The sequence below is a fragment of the Amblyraja radiata genome, chromosome 15 (genome assembly GCF_010909765.2).
Source record: "Amblyraja radiata isolate CabotCenter1 chromosome 15, sAmbRad1.1.pri, whole genome shotgun sequence".
NCBI lineage: Eukaryota > Metazoa > Chordata > Chondrichthyes > Rajiformes > Rajidae > Amblyraja > Amblyraja radiata.
In genome coordinates, this window is record NC_045970.1 from 20432977 (window position 1) to 20454100 (window position 21124).

At 38.5% G+C, this 21124-nt stretch overlaps 1 protein-coding gene across 5 annotated transcripts in view; it reads right to left on the reverse strand.

Annotated features, from left to right (window-relative positions):
* Window positions 1-1838: 1838 nt before the first annotated feature.
* Window positions 1839-21124, reverse strand: part of zranb1 (zinc finger RANBP2-type containing 1) — a 61439-nt gene continuing 42153 nt past the window's right edge. For 4 of the 5 annotated variants that reach the window (XM_033033725.1, XM_033033723.1, XM_033033726.1 and 1 more), the window contains exons 5-10: window positions 17573-17644; window positions 16727-16925; window positions 14671-14791; window positions 10173-10302; window positions 7277-7506; window positions 1839-4217 (exon numbers count right to left, since the gene is read on the reverse strand). In XM_033033725.1, the coding sequence (XP_032889616.1) occupies window positions 3999-4217; window positions 7277-7506; window positions 10173-10302; window positions 14671-14791; window positions 16727-16925; window positions 17573-17644 (971 nt within the window). In that variant the 3' untranslated portion in view covers window positions 1839-3998. The remainder of the gene's footprint in view (window positions 4218-7276; window positions 7507-10172; window positions 10303-14670; window positions 14792-16726; window positions 16926-17572; window positions 17645-21124) is intronic. The other variant, XM_033033724.1, reaches the window with a different exon arrangement.

Sequence of the window (21124 nt, forward strand, 5' to 3'; positions counted from 1 at the left end):
TACTGATTTATTTAGCTTGTTAAATTTTCATGGTCATTTTCTTTCACTATCTAGTAAAATATATCTATATTGTTTTAGGAGCAAGAAAGCATCTGAACTGGCAAAAAAGTAAAATCATAGTCTTTGTGTAATTCTCAGTATTATTCAATCGTCCATTAGAAATGGCATGAATACTGTGAGACCTCTGAGAATCTAATGTATCTGCATATGCATACCAAATGTTTGTCTTTTAAAAACAGCAAGGCTAAATGTTCGTAAATTGCAGACCAGCACTTTCCTAGGCGTAGCTCTTAAATACATTAATACAGCATAGTGTTTTGAGTAGAAAAAATACTTAACAACAGTAGCAATGTGAAGTGAAGTAATTGTTAGCACAATACACAAAAAAAATTAAGGATTCATCATGAAAACAAACTGAGGAATAGTGAGTCAGGCAGCACCTGTGAAGGGAAATGGACAATTTGAATTGATGCTGCCTGACCTGTTGAGCTGGTCCACCAGTTTGATTTTTTGTTGTGCACTCCAGGACCTAGAGTCACCCATGACTCATTTACGATTCATCTCCGCAAAGACCCAAGTGTGCGCGAAATTAAAATTTCATTGCCTTTTTATCTGATTTGCATTTAATGCAATTTTGATATTTACTTCAGAATCATGCACAATAATTTTCTTTAACATGCAAAAATGTGTTTTATCTACCCAATATATCAATACTGTTCAAATATACACTCAGATATATTTATATTGGAATAAAATTAAAAGGGCTTGTGAATTTCTGCTTCTACATATGATTTGCAATATTTACCATCCAAATACTCGTTAGTGCTACACTTGCGAAACAACAAGATCCAATTTCTGTAACTGGCCACCTCCAACTCACTTAGTTCTTCTAGTCAGCTATGATTGAAAAAAAGACACCAGCAAAAAAAGTACATCTTATCAAAACACAAGAACCAGCTAAGTAGTTCAAGTTTGTTAAGATAGAAAAAAAGATGCAAATATTCACATTTTTTTAAAACTCCTCTCACAAACAGATTTGAAATATGGTTTTCATAAATCTAATGTTCTGAGCAAGAATGCAACATTTTAAAGCAGTATTTCACAATGTCATAAGCAAAACAGGAAAATGGAAACCTTTGACTTAATGCAGTTTTGATTGCAGGGTGGTCACTAACCAGAAGCATCAGTGAATAGGATACCACCCATGAATCCATTTGCCAATTCCTGCCCTGTAGCACCCACTCGATCATTTACATTATTGACTGCTCTCACTTAAACCTTGAACAGTTTACCAGTTTATCAGCATGCATTCCTGCACATTAATACATAGTTGATTGATTGTTGCAAACTTTTGATCTCTATTCCTCAAAGTATTCAAGCAGGAGATCATGCTCAAATAAACATTATGTTTACTTTCAAGATAAATTCAAGGAATTTAAGATGATAAAAAATTGTGCAGTCAGAAGTGTCCCATCTGAATTATTCTTTTGTTGCAGCTAAGAATTCAAACTTCAGCGTTAACTTGATCCTTTAAAATATCTTGGGCTTTTGCGAAATACATTAACCTTTCCTCATGTAGGCAGTAGTTCGGCAATACCCGAGGTTCAATAATGTGATCATTCTCATTCCCACCTGTACATGTCAATGGTATCCAATGCCATATCTTTGTGGACTTTTTCCATTTCCACTTTTTCCCTAATGGGAAAAATACAGATCTCAACTGTACACAATCTCAACTATTTAATATGAACAATATTGCAAACCTTAGTTACGAGCTCAAATGCAACGAATTTCATGGAATTTCAATTAACTTCTTCAATGACACAATCGGACACCGATGATTCAAAAATATTTGTATTCTTAGATGCTAATAAATTGCTGAACAGATTTTCCTGCAAACTCAAATACATCACTTTAATCAACATTTGGGATATCATTTGCTTTGATTAATTTTTCAATTTCCTCACCTATCTACTATTACTTAAGTGCTGTAAAGCAAGTCAAGACATAATCATCAACATTTACACCACTTAAAACTGGCAAATTGCTTCCCTTTTCATTCAAGAAAATGTTATACAACTGGAATAATAAATTCACAACCGGAATGAGAAAAAAATATCCACTGAAAGCAAGACATTCCTAGAGACAGTATATTGGTGTCTTCACTTCTACAAATAGACCGATACTCAAAATGTATTTCCTTATTGTCAGTATTGTTTTTAAGTTAAGATTGGATGAACTTTTATATTCCAATTCTATAAGCATTTAGATATATGCCATATTAATAAATAAAACAAAAACAACACTCAAACTGTAAGAAACATTAGGGCATTTTTCATGCTCCATTTAAAATCCAATCAGCCTGACGTGCTGAAAATGTCACGTGGATGCATCATCAAATACCGCAGCTAGACAAGTCTCAAACAAATATTAATTTATAGCAATTAAATAGGCCATATGCATGCCTGACAGCACATACAATATCCCTCAACCCAAAATTGCTTCTATGCAATTTGTATTTTACATTTATACAATTAATTTGTACAAGATACCATCTCAAGATTGGATTTAACTTTCTTCATAAAACAAGTCAAGTTTAAAACAAACAACAACTTCGGAATTGTTTAGTGCCTATTGTATACTTTGGTTACAATTCCATTAGTGCCTTCTGAAACAGAGTTGCAATTTTCTTTATTAAATACTCATCACCTAAATATTTAATGTCAAATGTAGTTTAATTTGCATGGCTGCTGATGTGACAAGGACTGAACAACAGGGATTATACACAGTAAACTTAATTTGCATAAAATGCCCAGAATAATATTACCAAGAGAGAAAATCTCTTGTAAAGCTCAAAAATGTACTGAATAGAATTATAAAATTTCAGTGAGACACATGCAACTGCAGTATAATACCCTTGTTAAGTTGAAACCTTTGGCTTTGCAGTGGTGCAAGCATTTGCATAGACAAAAAAAGTCAACAGCATATTCAGCAACATTTTCACAGAAAGAGTATGTATTTGTGCAACATGAAATTCTTCATCAGGATTGAATAAACAATCAACAAAATCCACACAATCGGTTCCGAACTTAATTTTATGGGAAAAAGCACCTCATTTCTTCAGGTCACTTTAAATAAATAGGCTTATCAGAACAGAATTCTTGGCAGAGTTCAGCATCTAAACTAGGTTTTTGTAGTGAACATTAGTGAAGAGATGAGAACATGAATTATCTCTGAGAACGTGAAAACACTAATTTGCTGACTCTATTCTAAATAGAGCAAGTCTCTTTAAAAAAAAAAAAAAAAAATGGAAACAAAGACAATATTTCATGAACACTTTCCAAAAAAAAACCCAACATCTCCATTTTGTTCCTTAGAGATTTGACATCATTATAGTATTCATTCCTGCATTTAAAAGGAATACCCATGCACTTGTTCTCACAATGGTTTTTTGCCATCCACAATGCCCCAAACTCAACAAACCCAATATATGTCACCTGGCCCTCAGCAACATAATCTGGCATTAATATTTCTCAAAGAACATATGCACACGCACTTTAAAAACATGACTATAATAAAATAAACCTAAAAGGAACAAACCAGAATCCAAGATGAGTCTTTAAGCGCCCTTTTTTTGGAAACCATTACAAATTCAATTATTTTAGATGCTGGTATAGTTATTCCCCCTTGTTACACAAGTTCTTACACAACCACATGCAGTACATTTAGAGCTAAGGATGTACAGACTGGGGATTGGGGAAAAAAAGCTTTTTCTATTAACATTAAAGTAAATTTAGCATACATAGTTTATTGTCCAACCATGCCAGTTCTGATTTTAACATGGCACATCACATAAGCCTTTTTGTTGCCAAAGATCAGACTTCAAATGCAACTTCTATTTGGTATCCAAACTTTCCATGATGCACGACAAACTAGAAGAGTCCAATCTGGAGGCTTCTCAACGAAGTAATGCCCATGACTCCATCAGATACCATGCATCACTCATCATCCTCCTCCTCATCTTCTTCACCATCTGAGAGTGAAGTGCATGGTCGTATCTGCCGATATCGGTCCAACCATTTCTCCACCATTTGTGTAACTAACGGATGATTGCGTCGACGGGAGCTCCTTTGCTGTGCAACAAGAATTCCGCCCTCAGTGACACAACAATCAAGCCATTCCCTCAGTAGTTTCTCCTGCTGGTCCTCATTACCAATCTGCAAAAAGAATTGCATCAGATAATTAACTCAGCATCCCAAAGATTGCAGATGCAGCAGAGACTCTACATCAACTGGGGTCTTGAACATAAACATACGAAACTTCGATGACACGAGGCAAGGGTTAACTAATATAGATTGGGAAACATCTAACACAGGAATAGACCTAGGGCAAGAATGGAACAGGCAGGATTGTTCATGTGCAGCTAACAAGGGAATATTGGATATCGACACAAAATGCTGGAGTAACGCAGCAGGTGAGGCAGCATCTCTGGAGATGAAATGGGCGACGTTTCAGGTTGAGACCCTTCTTCAGACTAATGTCAGGGGAGGGGGCGGGACAAGGATAGAATGTAGGTGGAGACAGTAAGACTAGTGACAGAGCTGGGATGGGGAAGGGGATGGAAAGAGGAAGCAAGGGCTATCTGAAGTTAGAGAAGTCAATGTTCATACCGCTGGGGTGTAAACTACCCAAGCAAAATATGAGGTGCTGCTCCTCTAATTTGTGCTGAGCCTCACTCTGACAATGGAGGAGGCCCAGGACAGAAAGGTCAGATTGGGAATAGGAGGGGGAGTTGGTGTGTTGAGCCACTGGGAGATCAGCTAGGTTAAGACTGACTGAGCGGAGGTGTTCAGCGAAACATAAGGACATTTTTGTCCACAAGGGAATCTTGGATATGAGATCCAAGGTGACATATAAATTGACATGAAAAAGGATAAAATCCTGGGGAGCCAATAGAAGTAATCAGTGCATTAAAACACACGGGAATGGGGCAATGCATTGAGATGGATAAATGGCTGCTGGTGGGCAGGAAACCAAGACAAGGAAAAAAAATGTCATATTCAAATGACTAGTGGCAATACCGAAGGTATTTCCGGGGCCCCAGCTATCCAAATGCATTTCAATTGATTTAGATGAAAGGAATTAAAGGAAATATCTCCCAGCTTGCAGAAAGAATGGAAGTAATTACTAACAAGATACTGAAAAACCACAGAGTAAATTGTGGGGAGAGGTGGGAAAAGCATTGCAGATGCAGTTTATTGCGCATAAATCTGAAGTTATCCAGGTTAGCTGATTCTCCGAATGGTGAAAGATAAGTAGTGCAACAAAACCTGGGTGCTTGTGCACCAGCAACTGAAAATACCACATTGAATGCAGCAGCAGGTTCGGAAGAAAAATGATGTATCAGTCTTCATGCCTAGAGGATACAAATGCAGAAGCAAAGTCTTGTTGTAGTTGTACAGGATCTTTCAGGCAAGCACACCATTAGTATTGTGTGTAGTTTAGGTACTCTTATAGCCATTAGTGTTTTCAGCATTACAATTTATGTATCTGAAATAGATTTTTTGCAATCTATCAATGTATTTACTTAGTAGTTACTGGCAACATAGGTGGTGAGAGCAGGTATTGAGGGGGGTAGTTCTGGGACTACAATGAGCCTTCCCAAGGTGTCGTGGGCTTAACACTATGAAACACCACTGAAGGGAGATGCCCACTTGATGACCCCAATGATATACTTGCATCTACACAATCAGTTTTTATGTGCTTGTAAACATGTACAGTGCCCTCCATAATGTCTTTATTTATTTGCCTCTGTACTCCACAATTTGAGATTTGTAATAGAAAAAAAAATCACATGTGGTTAAAGTGCACTTGTCAGATTTTATTAAAGGCCATTTTTATACATTTTGGTTTCACCATGTAGAAATTACAGCTGTGTTTATACATATTTCCCCCATATTTCAGGGCACCATAATGTTTGGGACACATGGCTTCACTGGCGTTTGTAATTGCTCAGGTGTGTTTAAATGCCTCCTTAATGCAGGTATAAAAGATCTCTCAGCACCTAGTCTTTCCTCCAGTCACCTTTGGAAACTTTTATTGCTGTTTATCAACACGAGGGCCAAAGTTGTGCCAATGAAAGTCAAAAGAAGCCATTATCAGACTGAGAAACAAATATAAAACTGTTAGAGACATCAGCCAAACCATAGGCTTACCAAAATCAACGGTTTGGAACATCATTAAGAAGAGAGCACTGGTGAGCTTACTAATCACAAAGGGACTGGCAGGCCAAGGAAGACCTCCACAGCTAATCACAGAAAAATTCTTTCTATAATAAAGAAAAATCCCAAAACACCTGTCTGACAGATCAGAAACATTCTTCAGGAGTCAGGTGTGGATTTATCAATGACCACTGTCCGCAGAAGACTTCATGAACAGAAATACAGAGGCTATACTGCAAGATACAAACCACTGGTTAGCCGCAAAAATAGGATGGCCAGGTTACAGTTTGCCAAGTACTTAAAAGAGCAACCACAGTTCTGGAAAAAGGTCTTGTGGACAGATGAGACGAAGATTAACTTATATCAGAGTGATGGCAAGAGCAAAGTATGGAGGAGAGAAGGAACTGCCCAAGATCCAAAGCATACCACCTCATCTGTGAAACACGGTGGTGAGGGTGTTATGGCCTGGGCATGTATGGCTGCTGAAGGTACTGAGTGGTCAATTCTTGAGTGGCCAAGTCAATCACCCGATTTGAACCCAATTGAGCATGCCTTTTATATGCTGAAGAGAAAACTGAAGGGGACTAGCCTCCAAAACAAGCATATGCTAAAGATGGCTGCATTACAGGCCTAGCAGAGCATCGCCAGAGAAGACACCCAGCAACTGGTGATGTCCATGAATCGCAGACTTCAAGCAGTCATTACATGCAAAGGATATGCAACAAAATACTAAACATGACTACTTTTATTTACATTACATTGCGGTGTCCCAAACATTATGGTGCCCTGAAAATGGGGGGGGGGGGGTCTATGTATAAACACAGCTGTAATTTCTACATGGTGAAACCAACATTCACGTGGTTATAAATGTAATCACTATAGTTTATTTGTAAAGCCCCATACATAACTATTACATTCAATTACACACGCAAGTAAACAACTACAATGGCTGGAGGTAAATTTCAGTATTTTCTAAAGCATGTTTAAACTACAGCAAAATATGTAATAAAAATGGGGGGGGGGGGGGGGGGGGGGGGGGGGGAGATGATACTTGCCTCATGAGCTGATAGGAAGTGGATGTGCAATAGCTTCCTCTCACTGTCCACCAATGGTAAGAAGGTAATGTTAACATCATCATCTGTATTTAGATTGGCGCCAGCACCTCGATTGTCATAGCCAACATTCTCCATAGCAACCAGTGCAGAGAAGTGGCCCCTTGTATACCCAAGAGCAATAGGGCTCTTCCAACAAAAACTCTGTTCCCATAGCAAAGGCAGGTAAACACCTGAGAAGAGACCATAGATAGAAAACTCAAATCCAATCGTGACAGTGATATATCAATGAGCCAATTAACTGCTTTCCTGTTCAATCTACTATGCTTTTGACTACTGACATTTCCTATAAACTCCATCGGATTATACGCAAGTACCTATGCACCTTCCAAAGTCATTGCCCATTTCCCAGAGAATTTTAGGAAGCATCATTCATATTTCTATTTAAATATGCTGCTCCACTGCCCTTCGCCAAATGTATAATTTATAAATAGTTTGTGAATAATGAAACATTATCAATTTCTAAATTTCGTCATAGTATTTTCACTTATCCCTTTAAAAACTCCTAACTGCACTTTAACACTCCTACTTACATAGCTGAAAATTTTCTCTCGACACAAGGTCAAACTCTTAACAGGCAGTGGAGTGCTAGAAGGGAAGGATGGAATTATAACTAGATGATTGCAATCAGGTTAAATGAACCGATCAAAATGTCATCCCTTGTGGTGTCAATCATCTCCATATACAATTATACCAATTGTTTGCAGATCCAAAACTACATTTGACTTTTTCAAAGCAGGGCAACCAACTTGCTTGAAGACTTTATTACGCCAAATTGATTCAAAGATAAATTGCCTCAAACTGCCAATTTCACTATACCAAATCCCAGTTTTGAGGAACAAATTCCCTTACATAACTTGTGAATAAAGTAATTAAGGGTGTTGGGCTGATTTACACATATTCATCAATATTATCCAAAGCAATTATTCAAGCATTCTGCATAAATACGAAGAGAACGTCTTTTTTACATTATTAACTTGAAAATTCAAATCTACAAACTATGACAGTACATTATTCTCCTTCAAGGAATGGAAATTGCCATTCCTAGTGGTCTCTTGTGTATCATCAGACCTTTTGATGTTCCTGACTCTTAACTGCTTTGGGTAAGGACAACAGATATCAGCACCTTGGGTATGTTTACAGCATATGAATGATTAAAGCACAAGTTAGTCCCATTAACTGTCATCTTGCTCTAAACATTAAAATTTTCTGTACTATAAATTAGAAACGTTGTTAATAAATTGTATAGGATTTAAATGACTAAAATCCCTTACAAACAAATGTTATACAGACGAGTAAATTAAAAAAATACAAAATTCAGAACATCACAATTCACAGAAACCTTCAGACCATAGACCAGCAGAAATTTTTGCCAAACGAGCAACAGAATAGTATAATTTGCTTAAATTATTTACAAGACTCTGAATTACAAGGGCTGGGGTTAACAACATTCATGAGGGTGACAAAACCAATCTGTTCTATTTGAAGACAGTTATTTTGTCCTTTTGGTTTGGAATTGAATTGTAAAGTAAAATATCCTTTATTGTCATTCAGACTTTTCAGTCTGAACGAAATTTCGTGCCTTGCAGTCATAACATAGAATAAAATAACAAAACACACAATAAACACAGATTTAACATCCACCATAGTGAGTTGTTACACTGACTCTGCATTTTAAGGGACTGTCCCACTGTGACGACCTAATCCGCGAGTTAAGAAGAGTTGAGAAGACTCGCCTAGAAAACCTCGAGCTGGATGGACCGTCCGCGTTGAAACCATGAGCTGGATCGACCGACCGTACGCACACGCACACGTAAACACATCGCAAAGGCGGGGGGGCAGGGAAAGCTGGGGAGTGCTGTCTGAAATTCACACCCGCGATGACGAGGAAGGTTAAAGTCGGCTGGCACAGTGTACGGTAAGTCCTTTAGAGAGCGCGGAGGGGAGAGGGGGAGAGAAGGAGGAAGGGGGGGGGGGAGGAAGGGGGGGGGGGAGGAAGGGGGGGGGGGGGAGGAAGGGGGGGGACATTTTTAAGAAGTATAATAAAGTTCAATGGCCATTTTACCTACTGGTCGGTTTTCCCTGGTCCTGAAAATTCCAATGAGCCAATCAAAATGCCCGGTCAGCCAAGGCGATTGCCTACAGCTGCCCTCGACTGCCTGTAACTACATAGCGACCCCACTCCGCCACACTGTGAGTTAAAAAGAACCATGCCGACCAAATTTTACCCGCGGAAAATTTTTCAACATGCTGAAACATTTTCCGCGACCTAGCTGAGGCTGCGAGTATTCGGGAACTTCCCTCGAGGATGTGTCGACCATGCTGTGAGTTTGAGTCGAGGGCAAACTCTTCTAAACTCGCAGATTAGGTCGCCGCAGTGGGACAGGCCCTTTACTCTTCTCTGAAGCCACCTGAATGAAAAATCAAGTACCCCTAATGACCAATATTATAGCGCAGTTTCTTTCTAAAAAAAAGTAGCCTTCCTTACGATCCAACCATGTCAGTTTTTTTTAAATAAAAGTCCTAATCTTTGACTGTTACTCTGGAGCCAACATCTTCTTAGAAAATAAAAATCTGCATTTATTAATCTGTGTTGCATGCTGTTCATTCGTCTCAAACAACTAAAATATCAGCAACTGTAATAGAGACAAAACTAAAATTTCTCATGTTCAAAACCATTACCATTTGTCAAAGCAAGATGATTGTGAAAACCAGCCCAGTTCTGAAAACTGGGTTGATTAACCATAACTAGTGTCACTTCATTTCACAACTATTAGCCAGGCAGGGTCTGGTAAAAGTTATTAGTAAACAAAATGAATGACATGTGCAAAATCCATACCTTGAAATCGTGTGTAACCCAGAGTCTCACCACGAAAACTCTTGTAGTACTTTACTCCATATACTATAATTGGTCGGCGAAGTATATGAGCCAAAACAAAAATGTGGGTCTGCTCTAGACTAGCTCCAGGCTAAAATGAGTAAAATAAAGTTATATTCATTGCACCATTCAGAAATACATGAATCTCTTACATAATATACAAGATATATTTTCACTTTCTAACATAACTTTTGTAGACAAAGTAAGAATTAGAAATTAGGCGATGACAAGGCCTTGTAAGTATTAATACATTAAAATGAGAATTCTGCATGCATTCATGACATACACATTTCTAAAAACTGCAAATGTGGAAATTTTTGTTTAAAAAAAGTATTTGAAACATTTCTCCCAACCTCAATTTTGTTTTGCTTCTGAAGCAAGCAGCCCGATTGCTACTCTTCGAATACACAAAGTACATACATTTGCATTGCAGCAAACCCAACTGTGTTACATTTGGGTGATTTTGAGAGGATTATTCTTTGGGCTTGTCTTGCATTTAATCTTCGGATGACCCATGTTATTGTGCATCCACTGCAGGAAAAATCTGAAATCTCAGCAACACCTGCTTCACGAGAGAAAATTACTCAACTCGCGGTATGAATGAATAGGTTTATTGGCCAAGTATTCACATACAAGGAATTTGCCTTGGTGCTCCGCCCGCAAGTGACAACATGACATACAGTGACACATAAAACATTAAACATTAATAATAAAACATTATAGATCTGTCTGAGGAATGCTGGACAGAAGCACTGAAAAGAGTTCATCCCTCGTCACCATGTGCTAGATTGGGGCTCATATAGTTCAAAGTTTTACACAGGGTTCATTTAAGCAAAGCCAGGCTTGCTGACATATATCCAGGGACAGACGCTGGCTATGACAGGTGCTCCTTCTATCCAGCCAATCTAGCTCAAGCATTCTGGTCTTGCCCCAAACTTGGTAACTACTGGGCAGTGGTTTTCAAAACCATCAGTGAAGTCCTTGGGATGACAGTAAGACCTTGCCCGCTTGTAGCTGTATTTGGTGTAGCAGATAAAACCTTGGGTTTAAATACAACCCAGTCTGATATAATTACATTTACATCACTTTTGGCCCGTAGGAGAATCTTGCTGGTCTGGAAATCTACCACTCCTCCATCTGTTGCTGCTTGGCTAGAAGACGTAATGTTTTTTGTTTTTGTTTTTTAAGGCTAGAAAAGATTAAATTCACATTGAGGAGGTCTGTGGAAAAGTTTTATTTGAAATGGGAACCTTTTTTTTTATCATACTTTGAGGGTCTAAAGGAACTACCTATTGACTGAGGGCACTTGACAGTAGGTGAGGATCCGCCTTTATTCTGTTTTGTTACTTTATTATTGTTAAAATGTGCATTTGTATATGTGATATGTTTGTATTGTGAACACATTAGCTGCCAAGGGATGTTTAGGGAGGGTGGGTGAGGGTTATTTTGTTATTATATATAAAAAACAAGATGGAGGGAAATGTAATGCACTACATCAGATGTACTGTATTTTTTTCCTCCAATAAAAATAAAAAATAAAAAAATAAAACATTAATGATTAAATGTGTGAATGTATCCGAATATAAAATAACAGAGCAAAAGGAGGCTATAGATTTTTAGTTATTGAGAAGGGCTACTACCCGTGGAAAAAATATGTTTTTATGTCTGGCTGTAGCAGCTTTGACAGTCCGGAGTCGCCTTCCAGAGGGAAGTGATTCAAAGAGTTTGTGGCCAGGGTGAGAGGGGTCAGAGATGATCTTACCCGCTCGCTTCCTGGCCCTTGCAGTGTACAGTTCGTCAATGGAAGGAAGGTTGCAGCCAATAACCTTCTCAGCTGATCGAACGATTCGCTGCAACCTCCGGATGTCGTGTTTGGTGGCTGAGCCAAACCAGACCATGATGGAAAAGGTAAGGACTGACTCTACGGTGGCCGTAGAGAATTGGTCCATCATTGCCTGTGGCAGATTGCATTTCCTCAGCTGCCGCAGGAAGTACATCTTCTGTTGTGTCTTTTTGACTGTGGAGTCGATGGTAGCCCCCCATTTAAGGTCCTTGGAGATGATGGTTCCCAGGAACTTAAAAGACTCCACAGATGTGACTGTGATGTTGTTGATGGTGAGTGGGGTGAGGGGAGGGGGAGCTCTCCTAAAGTCTACTCTCAATTCCGCAGTCTTAAGAGCATTGAGTTCCAGGTTGTTGCGATGGCACCAGGACGCCAGTTGTGTCACTTCCTGTTTGTAGGCAGATTCCTCCCCATCCTGGATCAGTCAAATCAGGGTTGTGTCGTCCGCAAACTTGAGAAGCTTGACAGAGGAGTCAGTGGAGGTGCAGTCATTGGTGTAGAGAGAGTAGAGGAGAGGGGAGAGTACGCAGCCTTGCGGTGCTCCTATGCTGAGGGTTTGCGGGTCCATGATGTGCTTTCCCAACCACACATGCTGCTTCCTGTCTGTCAGGAAGCTGGTGATCCACCGACAGAGAGGTTCAGGCACAGTCAACTCGGAAAGGTTGGAGTGTAGTAGCTCTGGCACAATGGTGTTGAATGCAGAGCTAAAATCAACAAAAATGCCCGCTTAGGTCCCTTGCCGGTCTAGGTGCTGGAGGATGAAGTGCAGGCCGAGGTTGACTGTCATCCACAGATCTATTGGCCCGATATGCAAACTGCAGAGGGTCCAGCAGGGGGTTTATGATATTTTTCAGCTTGGCCATCACAAGTCTTTCAAGGGTCTTCATGACTAGAGGTCAGTGTGACATGTGGTCATTAAGAACAGTAATCCTTGCTTTTTTGAGTAGATACTTTGAAGCAGGCAGGGACAGTACAGGTTTGCAGGGATTGGTTGAAAATGTCGGCACAGAGCTTGAGGCGGAAACATTGTCCGGTCCTACAGATTTCTGGTTTTTCTGCCTTCTGAACAGCCTCATGGACAGTAGTGTATAATTACAGGCTGGACATTTCATTTGAAGCTAAACTGTGAAACAAATATCCAAATAGATATTTGGTGTCAACATTAATTTGCAATCTTTAGGCACCAGAATTCAAGGCTAAGATAACAGTAGGACTGATGAGTTTCTTCACTAATCATAAGACAATCCTACAATTTCAAATGAGGCAACAGGTATGGTTATTTGTGAAAATCCCAGGTCAGGTACACCAATGATGATGTTAATGAAAATGGCTTCATGGTGTTTGCCTCACTAACAAAATGGCGACATGTTCATATACCTGCACAGTACAAAGTAAACAGATTTTGGTAACAGTCAAATATTCCCATTTCAAACAGTAATTATGCAATTATTAATTACTACCAATCTCATCAAGTTTTAACTGGAAATATTAATACAACTTTAAACTTTTTTTTTCCTTTTTCCTCTTCCTCAGCCAGTCTGTGCTACATATTACATTTTCCTCCTCTTCATTTTCGCCCCTTCACTTAATTCTCCCTTTAAAATAATCTCATTTAAAGATAGAAAGAGCTGCTTGCTTTGTTCTCTCAGATTCCATAATGATACCACCAACAAATTGGGCACAAAATATAATCATGGGGGAGGGGGAGATGCATGGCAAGAGAGCTCTTGGGGTAGTGATGCCAAGGGGAAAACCCAAAATAAGTGCTAATCTTAAAAAAAACTTGAGGGTATACCTGCTTCACCACCCCTTCAGAAAATATGCTTCATATTTAATTTCTCCAAATCAAAATAATTATTTGGCAAATCCCCTTTGCATTAAACCGATGCTTTCTGGTTATAGATATCTCTCACCATCCATCCTTTCAAAGCCTCTCAATTTTACCTTCAATACCATCAGCCCGCTTTGGTCCAGAGAAAACGCATCCAGTTAATCCAATCTCTCACATACTTGAACATCTCCATCCCAAGTAACATCATGGTCATTCTTCGCTGTTATCACAGGGACTAGGCAAGGATTTTGGCTTGACAATATAAATAGGTGGCTAAAGGGGCAATATGCTCTTGCATTTCTCGTTTTGTTCCCAGACATCCACATCATGTCTGGGTTAATGTCTGGCAATAAAACATCCACACCAAACATTGTTAGACCAGCAACTCGTGACTTGCCATGTGAAGTAGAGCATTCCTGAAGACTAAATAAAAAATTGACATTCAACTGTTAAAAACCCTAATGAGCTCAGACTTGAACCAGACTCTCTTGCCAGAAATGTTATCTGACCTGTTGAGTACTTTGAATGTACCAATTAAAATTTCCATTGCTGCAGTTTTTTTTAATTTTTGAAATGTGCATGTCTGATTATAATAGTATTTACCACAATACCCAATTTAAGAACCAGATAAAGCAGTTGGTAATTTTGGTTGTGTACGAAAAAAATTAAAAGGTCAAAATGGAAGATTCTACCACACTCATTCCATTCAAGCAATTAGTCTAGTTAAAAATTATAAAGAACCCAAAATAAATGTTGAATTGTTGGTCAGTAATAAAGACATTTACCTGACTTGCAAGGGAAAGAATAAATGCCCAATCTTCCTGCCACTGCTCCTCCCGCAGAGAGAAATGCAACCCAAAGCTCTGAGAGTACCACGACTCCCATTCTTTCCAGCGTGTGTAAAACCTGATAAAAGATTAAATGCAATAATTTTATACAAGACTGCAGATAATTACCATTAATCATTTTTTGCTCTTCAGCCCAAAAGCTTGTTTGACAGGGAAACCAACTTGTGGCCTAGGGGCCATAGTGGTCTGTTTTATTGACCCGTGATATTGTACCATGCACAAATTATTGTATCTGATGGAATCTCTTTCTCTGTGATCTCATGGCAACAAGAGGACTGCTGTGGTGTTCAAGAAGGTTCATGCTGATTATACGCAAGTGATTGGGTTCGAGAATGGGAGTGCTGTAGAGATGAGAGTTTTCATACTGTACCAGTAAATCACAAACAATTAAATGGAATACTAATGATCTGGCATGCATTATACATGATCATATGAACATGGGGTATCATAGAAATGCATATTAGTTATAAAAGATTTCATATGAATAGTGATGGTATTTCCATTCCAAATAATTAGGTGGTTCCAATCACATTTATCCAGTTGATACACTTATCATTGAATCTAAGCTTAAATCATTAATATTAACCAAATTTACTTAATGTACTGACTTCAGTAGCCAAATTCCACAATTGCAACATCCTCTGAAGCAGTTAATGTATTCTATACTAAATCAATGCACTCACAATATTGTCTATAAAGCACTTCAAAGCTATACAAAAAGGGGAAAACATAGAAAATCCAGATTATCACTTTAAAATAAAACAGGACCATATTAGAAAAAGATATGTAAACAAAAAAATTTAAGACCACATTTAAGTGAGGTGCATTAATTCAATGATTCATGATTCACATTAACAATGAGAAATAAAAGAAATGCAATGTGTTTTATTGAAATGATTTAAAAATAAATCCTATAAAATGATACAGTAAAATTCCCCAAAATTTAGTGGAAGTAAATGGTGCTGAAATAATGGCGACGTATAAAGTGATTTGAATGGAAGATTAGAGGTAAAGTCTAAACAGCAGAGGTAAAATGAACTTCCAGTTCAAAAATGTGTGCGCATGTACACAAATGCTTTGGATAAAAAAAAGAATAAAGGGAATAGTGAATAAATTCTGGGTATGGCAGACTACATAACAGGGCATAATACCAAGCAAAATTGATCGAGTGTTTAATGGTTAAAAATAAATCACTGTTGATTAGCCGGCTTATTGAAAATGTCTTTCATATCAAAAATATGGAAACATTTCAAATCCACTGACATCTTTCACAGATAGCAAAGTGTTGCCTGCACATTTGCCAGCTGTTAACAGGATATCATGGGATTTTGGGGGCAGTACTTTCTCTCTGCATTTCTGGAGGTCCTGCATTAAGACCACTGATAGACTTTTGGGATGTGGAGCACTATCGGGATAGGTTATTTGAAACTTCTGCATTGCTCAGGTAAGTCTCAGTATTGATCGACAGAATACCAACCCAACAAGAGCAAAAAACTCAGCTAAGATCTTAGTTCAATAATATAGATTTTGAACTTTGGACTGCACATTACTAAACCTTGGGAGGAAATACAAGTTTATACTAGATTTGTTCCTTGGAATGTGGCCCTCACATTTATTGCTTGATCCCCCAACTGACTTTTATAAGTTAGTGGCAACTTATCATCTTCTACTGCCATAGATCTTATGGTGATGACATTCCCACCATTTTACAATAAAAGAGCATGGCACCTTCAGTGAACCTCCGGCAATCTTTTTCCCTCCCATATCACTAAAAAAATTAAAGATGGTTTTAAAATTCAAACAATAATACTGATTTTACGCCTGCTCATGCAAATCCACAGAAAAGGTTTTACAAAAGCAATATTTGATTACAACGTTAGTTAGAAAAGTCATTATTTGCTTTCTGGGTTAATTCCAGCAATTTGCTGGAGCACTTAATTTTTAGAGATAGAATAAACTTTGCAAATATCGACACCATAGTTAAAACTCATACCAATGTGAGCAGTCATGCAAGCTCTCATGAAGAGCTTTCCGCAGAACCGAATCTTTGTCATAAATACCCCACGTTGCTTGTAGCACAGAGTCAAGCAGACAGTCACCTGCTGTGCGGTTCCAGAGAGCATATAGTCGACTATCTAAGCGGCTTCCAAGCTCCAAAGACCAATTTATAATAGGGGATTCCTCTTCTAATTCTAGAAATCCGGAATATACAAGGATTAAAATAAACTTACATACAATTAGTTTGCAAATTAAAAGTTTAATATATCCTTTCACGGATAATGAAATAATCAGATTTACAGGAGATAGATCAGCAGTACTCCCATTGGTTACTTAGATTTAAATACTGCGGTTTTTATACTTCAATAGATTTTTTGGTGAAAAGTTGGTTGGCACCCATTATCTTGAGACCAGGAATTGGAGGATAGTCTCTAGACGGTTAGTCACCCAATAGACAGTAAATTAGACTGCAGCACTTAAAAGAGCAAACAATTACCCGCTGGTAGCAGGAACATAAAACAATGACCTGCTCCTGTACATCTATGGTCTAGGTATAGATCAGACTCCTCCACGAGCGTGACTGTCATGTAATTAGATCATTGCTAAGCTGTAGCTTTGTGGCAAGGGGAATAAAGAAAGGGCAAGGAGAAAGGGGGGGTGGGGGGGTTTGTAAGGAGAGGTCCACCCCTGGAGCTCACACATTGGATCACTTCTACAGACCGCACAAGATCCTAAAACCACCAAAGGAAACATCCACTGTATAATTTAACAAACTCTAATCAGTGCCAGCAGTATAACCGATTCATATAGAATTTAAAAAAAATACCAATAAGCTGATCACCTTTTTGTACATCTCGATCAAGCACCTCATCAAATAGCTTTTCCTGGACAGATGGTGGAAGATCTTCAACATCTGCAAGAAACAAATAAAAACATCAGATTGAATCATGCTATTTCACTCATTCGCAGTCCCACTAGTATGACCAAAATTCTAAATTTAACACAATTTTTCAGTTATCTGATTAGTTCCTAGACTATAATGGAATTCCACTGAATAAATTTGTTTTATTTATTTACAGGATCTAGGCGTTTGGTTAAGAGGCCAGCATCTAATGCCTATCCGTAATGGTTCTTGTTAAGGTGAATTGCTGTAACTTGTCAGACAAAGGTCCCCCCCCCCCCCAAACACTAACTGGCAAAGGAGTCATGAGGATGGACTGATGTATTGTCAGGAACATACACAAGCTGCATATATTGGAGTTCCCAAGTTCCTGTTGCTGTCATTCTTCTTGGTGGTTTCGAGAGGTCATGGATTCGACATTCTATCAAAGTGGCATGGATGAGTAATTGCAGGGCATTTTGTAAATAGGTCATTGGTATAGGGAATAAATGGTGGTTGATGAGGAGCCTGTCAAATGAGTTGCTTGAGTTGTTGCAGCAGCACTGATCAAGGCAAGTGGGGACTATCCCATCATGCTGCTGCCTTTGTTCCTGTTGATGATGAATAGGCTTCGAGGCATCAGAAAGTAGGATGTTGTATACATTTGATTGGTCAAATCAAATTTGCAGTCAACAGCAACTCTCAGGACGATATTGATGTTGGGGGATTCATAAATGATGGGGGGGGGGGGGCACTGAATGTTAAAGTCTGGTTGTTGAATGTTACACAAAACTTTACTTGCCATTTATAAATCCATGGTTGAAGGTTGAAGTCTAGGTGCACTTATGACTAGAAATATGATGCATCATCACTTGACATTCTCACTTCTAACATTACAATCAGAGGAACATGGTTGAGCTAGGAATTTGCCCTGAGGAAATCATGGAGCTGGAATGATTTCTTCAAACTCATTTGGTTCCAATTTCCCCGAATGCTAAAAATCCAACTATTCTCATTGACTGGGGATTCAAAAACTTACAGCTTCAAGAAATAATTTCTCATCTGAATGATAGTCAACACATTATCTTGAGACTATGACTCACAGGTCTTGACCACACACTACATTCTCAGCATAGTTATGATTATACTTTACATATTTCCACCTATTCTATTCAATACCTATTCTTTCTTGGAGAATAAAACAAATTTCATCCATTTCTGAGAATATGGACACACTCCAGACAAAACTGGGTATTTGGGATATTTATTGCAATTAACTCAAATTACAAGATTCAAAATTAGAATGTTTAAAAAATATTTTCCTCCTTTACAAAATACAAAAACAAGATTGAAAAGTATGCTAGATAATAAATGTCAAATTTAGTTTTAAGGCAGAACTAGTCAGTCTTGTCAAAAGTTTCATATTTGTTAATATACAGCATATCTAGAGCATAAATTAGAGTAAAAAACAACCTCAGCATGGGCAAAAAACCTTATTGACATTTTTCTGGCCATGCACTGAATCAAAGTTAGATTTACTGAATCAAGATATGCATTATAAATGTGTCAATAATAATATTGCAGGTTTGATGAAAATTAAGTACATGCTTCCTTAATGACTGCAGCAACAATACAAATCAGGTAAATTGAATGCCAATGGTTTAATTTTCAGAAAGCATCCATAAAATTCCCATCAGAACATTCAATTCTATTGCAAATGAATAAAAAATTATCTTACCGAGGCAACCCAATTTGAGAGAACTTGTTAAAAAGGGTCTACACAGGAACACGTCGGATTCATGCATTCAGCATTGTTTATCTCACCAGCAGCGTTATTAATAAATTACAGAATCTCAACTGGTTCATCTCTGCCAAATCAGAAGAATGTGGGGATATTTCAAAATGCTATACACAACGTGTGACAGAGATAAATGAGAATGTAAAACATATAAGATTAGAGTGCATTAAAATCACTAATGAGCACAGAAATAGTTTATGCGTCAGAATGTATGGTCAAGAGATGAAAATAGTTTTGTTTAAAATGCTCAAGACAAAAATAGGAGCACGTTATCAGGTCCTTCAAGCCTAGTCTGCAGTTCATCATGGTTGATCTTATGCCTCAACACCATTTTACTGCACGTCACTGTATCGCCATAATTGGGTGATTGCCTTAATTCCCAGTAATCTAGCCATCATGGTTTCAAATGAACTTGATGACTGATACTTTTATTTCTTTCATTCCCAACATCTAGGGACCCAGTCTTTCGAATTAAGGCAAGAATTCATTTACACTTCCTCCAGTCTGGTGTACCACATTCACGGTTTGCCATGTGCCTCCTTCAATGGATAATGGATGCTGCAGCTTGCTAGATATTGAAATCTCCAATTTGAGGCAACTTTTTTCCCTATTTGTAAGGGGTCTGGTCATTTTTGCCTGTTTATAAGGGGTCCGGCTATTTTTCCCCTGGTGGTAAGGGGTCTGGCTATTTTTCCCCTGGTGGTAAGGGGTCTGGCTATTTTTCCCCGTTTGTAGGGGGTCTGGCTATTTTTTGCTTGCAAGCACCCTTTCCTTTTTCTTTCACTTGTATTGTTTGGTCCGTTGGGCTGACTGACATGTTGAATTCCTCCTGTTGTTTTTTTGTGCTCTACATTATACATACTTTACAACATTAGCAACACATGAAACATCAAAAGGTCTTAACAGCCCCATCATTTTATTCAGAGAAAATCCCTTTGTTCCCTTTATCGTCACTCTCTACCTTCTCTGCCACACAAACCAACTTGTCTCTCCTTCCCTCAGTTTTGATGAAGGGGCTCAAACACGTTAAGTTTCTACATAACTTGCTTTTATTTTAGCTAGATAAAAATTTTAATGAAGCAATTTTCTAATAAAGCTAGTTTTTTCTTCTAATAAAGTTAAATTTTCTATGTATTTTACCCATCAAACCACCTTCTGAATCTTTGCATTTCAACAAGATTCTTTGCATTTCAACACGATACTCTATCATTGTGCACAAAGTACTCAACTATTCCACACAAATCATCCCATCCCCACCAGAAATCAATCTAGCGAACCTCTAAATGTCTCCACAATATAAAGGAGACCATTAGGGCGATCACAGTGGCACAGCGATAGAGTTGCTGCCTTATAGCAAATGCAGTGCCGGAGACCCGGGTTTGATCCCGACTACGGGTGCTGTCTGTATGGAGTTTGTACGTTCTCCCCGTGACCTGTGTGGATTTTCTCCGAGATCTTCAGTTTCCCCCCACACTCCAAAGGTTAATTGGCTTGGTAAATGTAAAAATTGTCCCTAGTGGGTGTAGGATAGTGTTAATGTGCGGGGTTCGCTGGTCAGCGCGGACCGGGTGGGCCGAAGGGCCTGTTTCCGCGCTGTATCTCTAAACTAAACACTACTCTCGGTCTCACCAATAATCTGGTTGTAGTAAGACTTCAATTTTTACTGTAGCCTCTTTGCAAAGAGTTAAAGTTCCAGGTAAAAGACCCTTCATCAG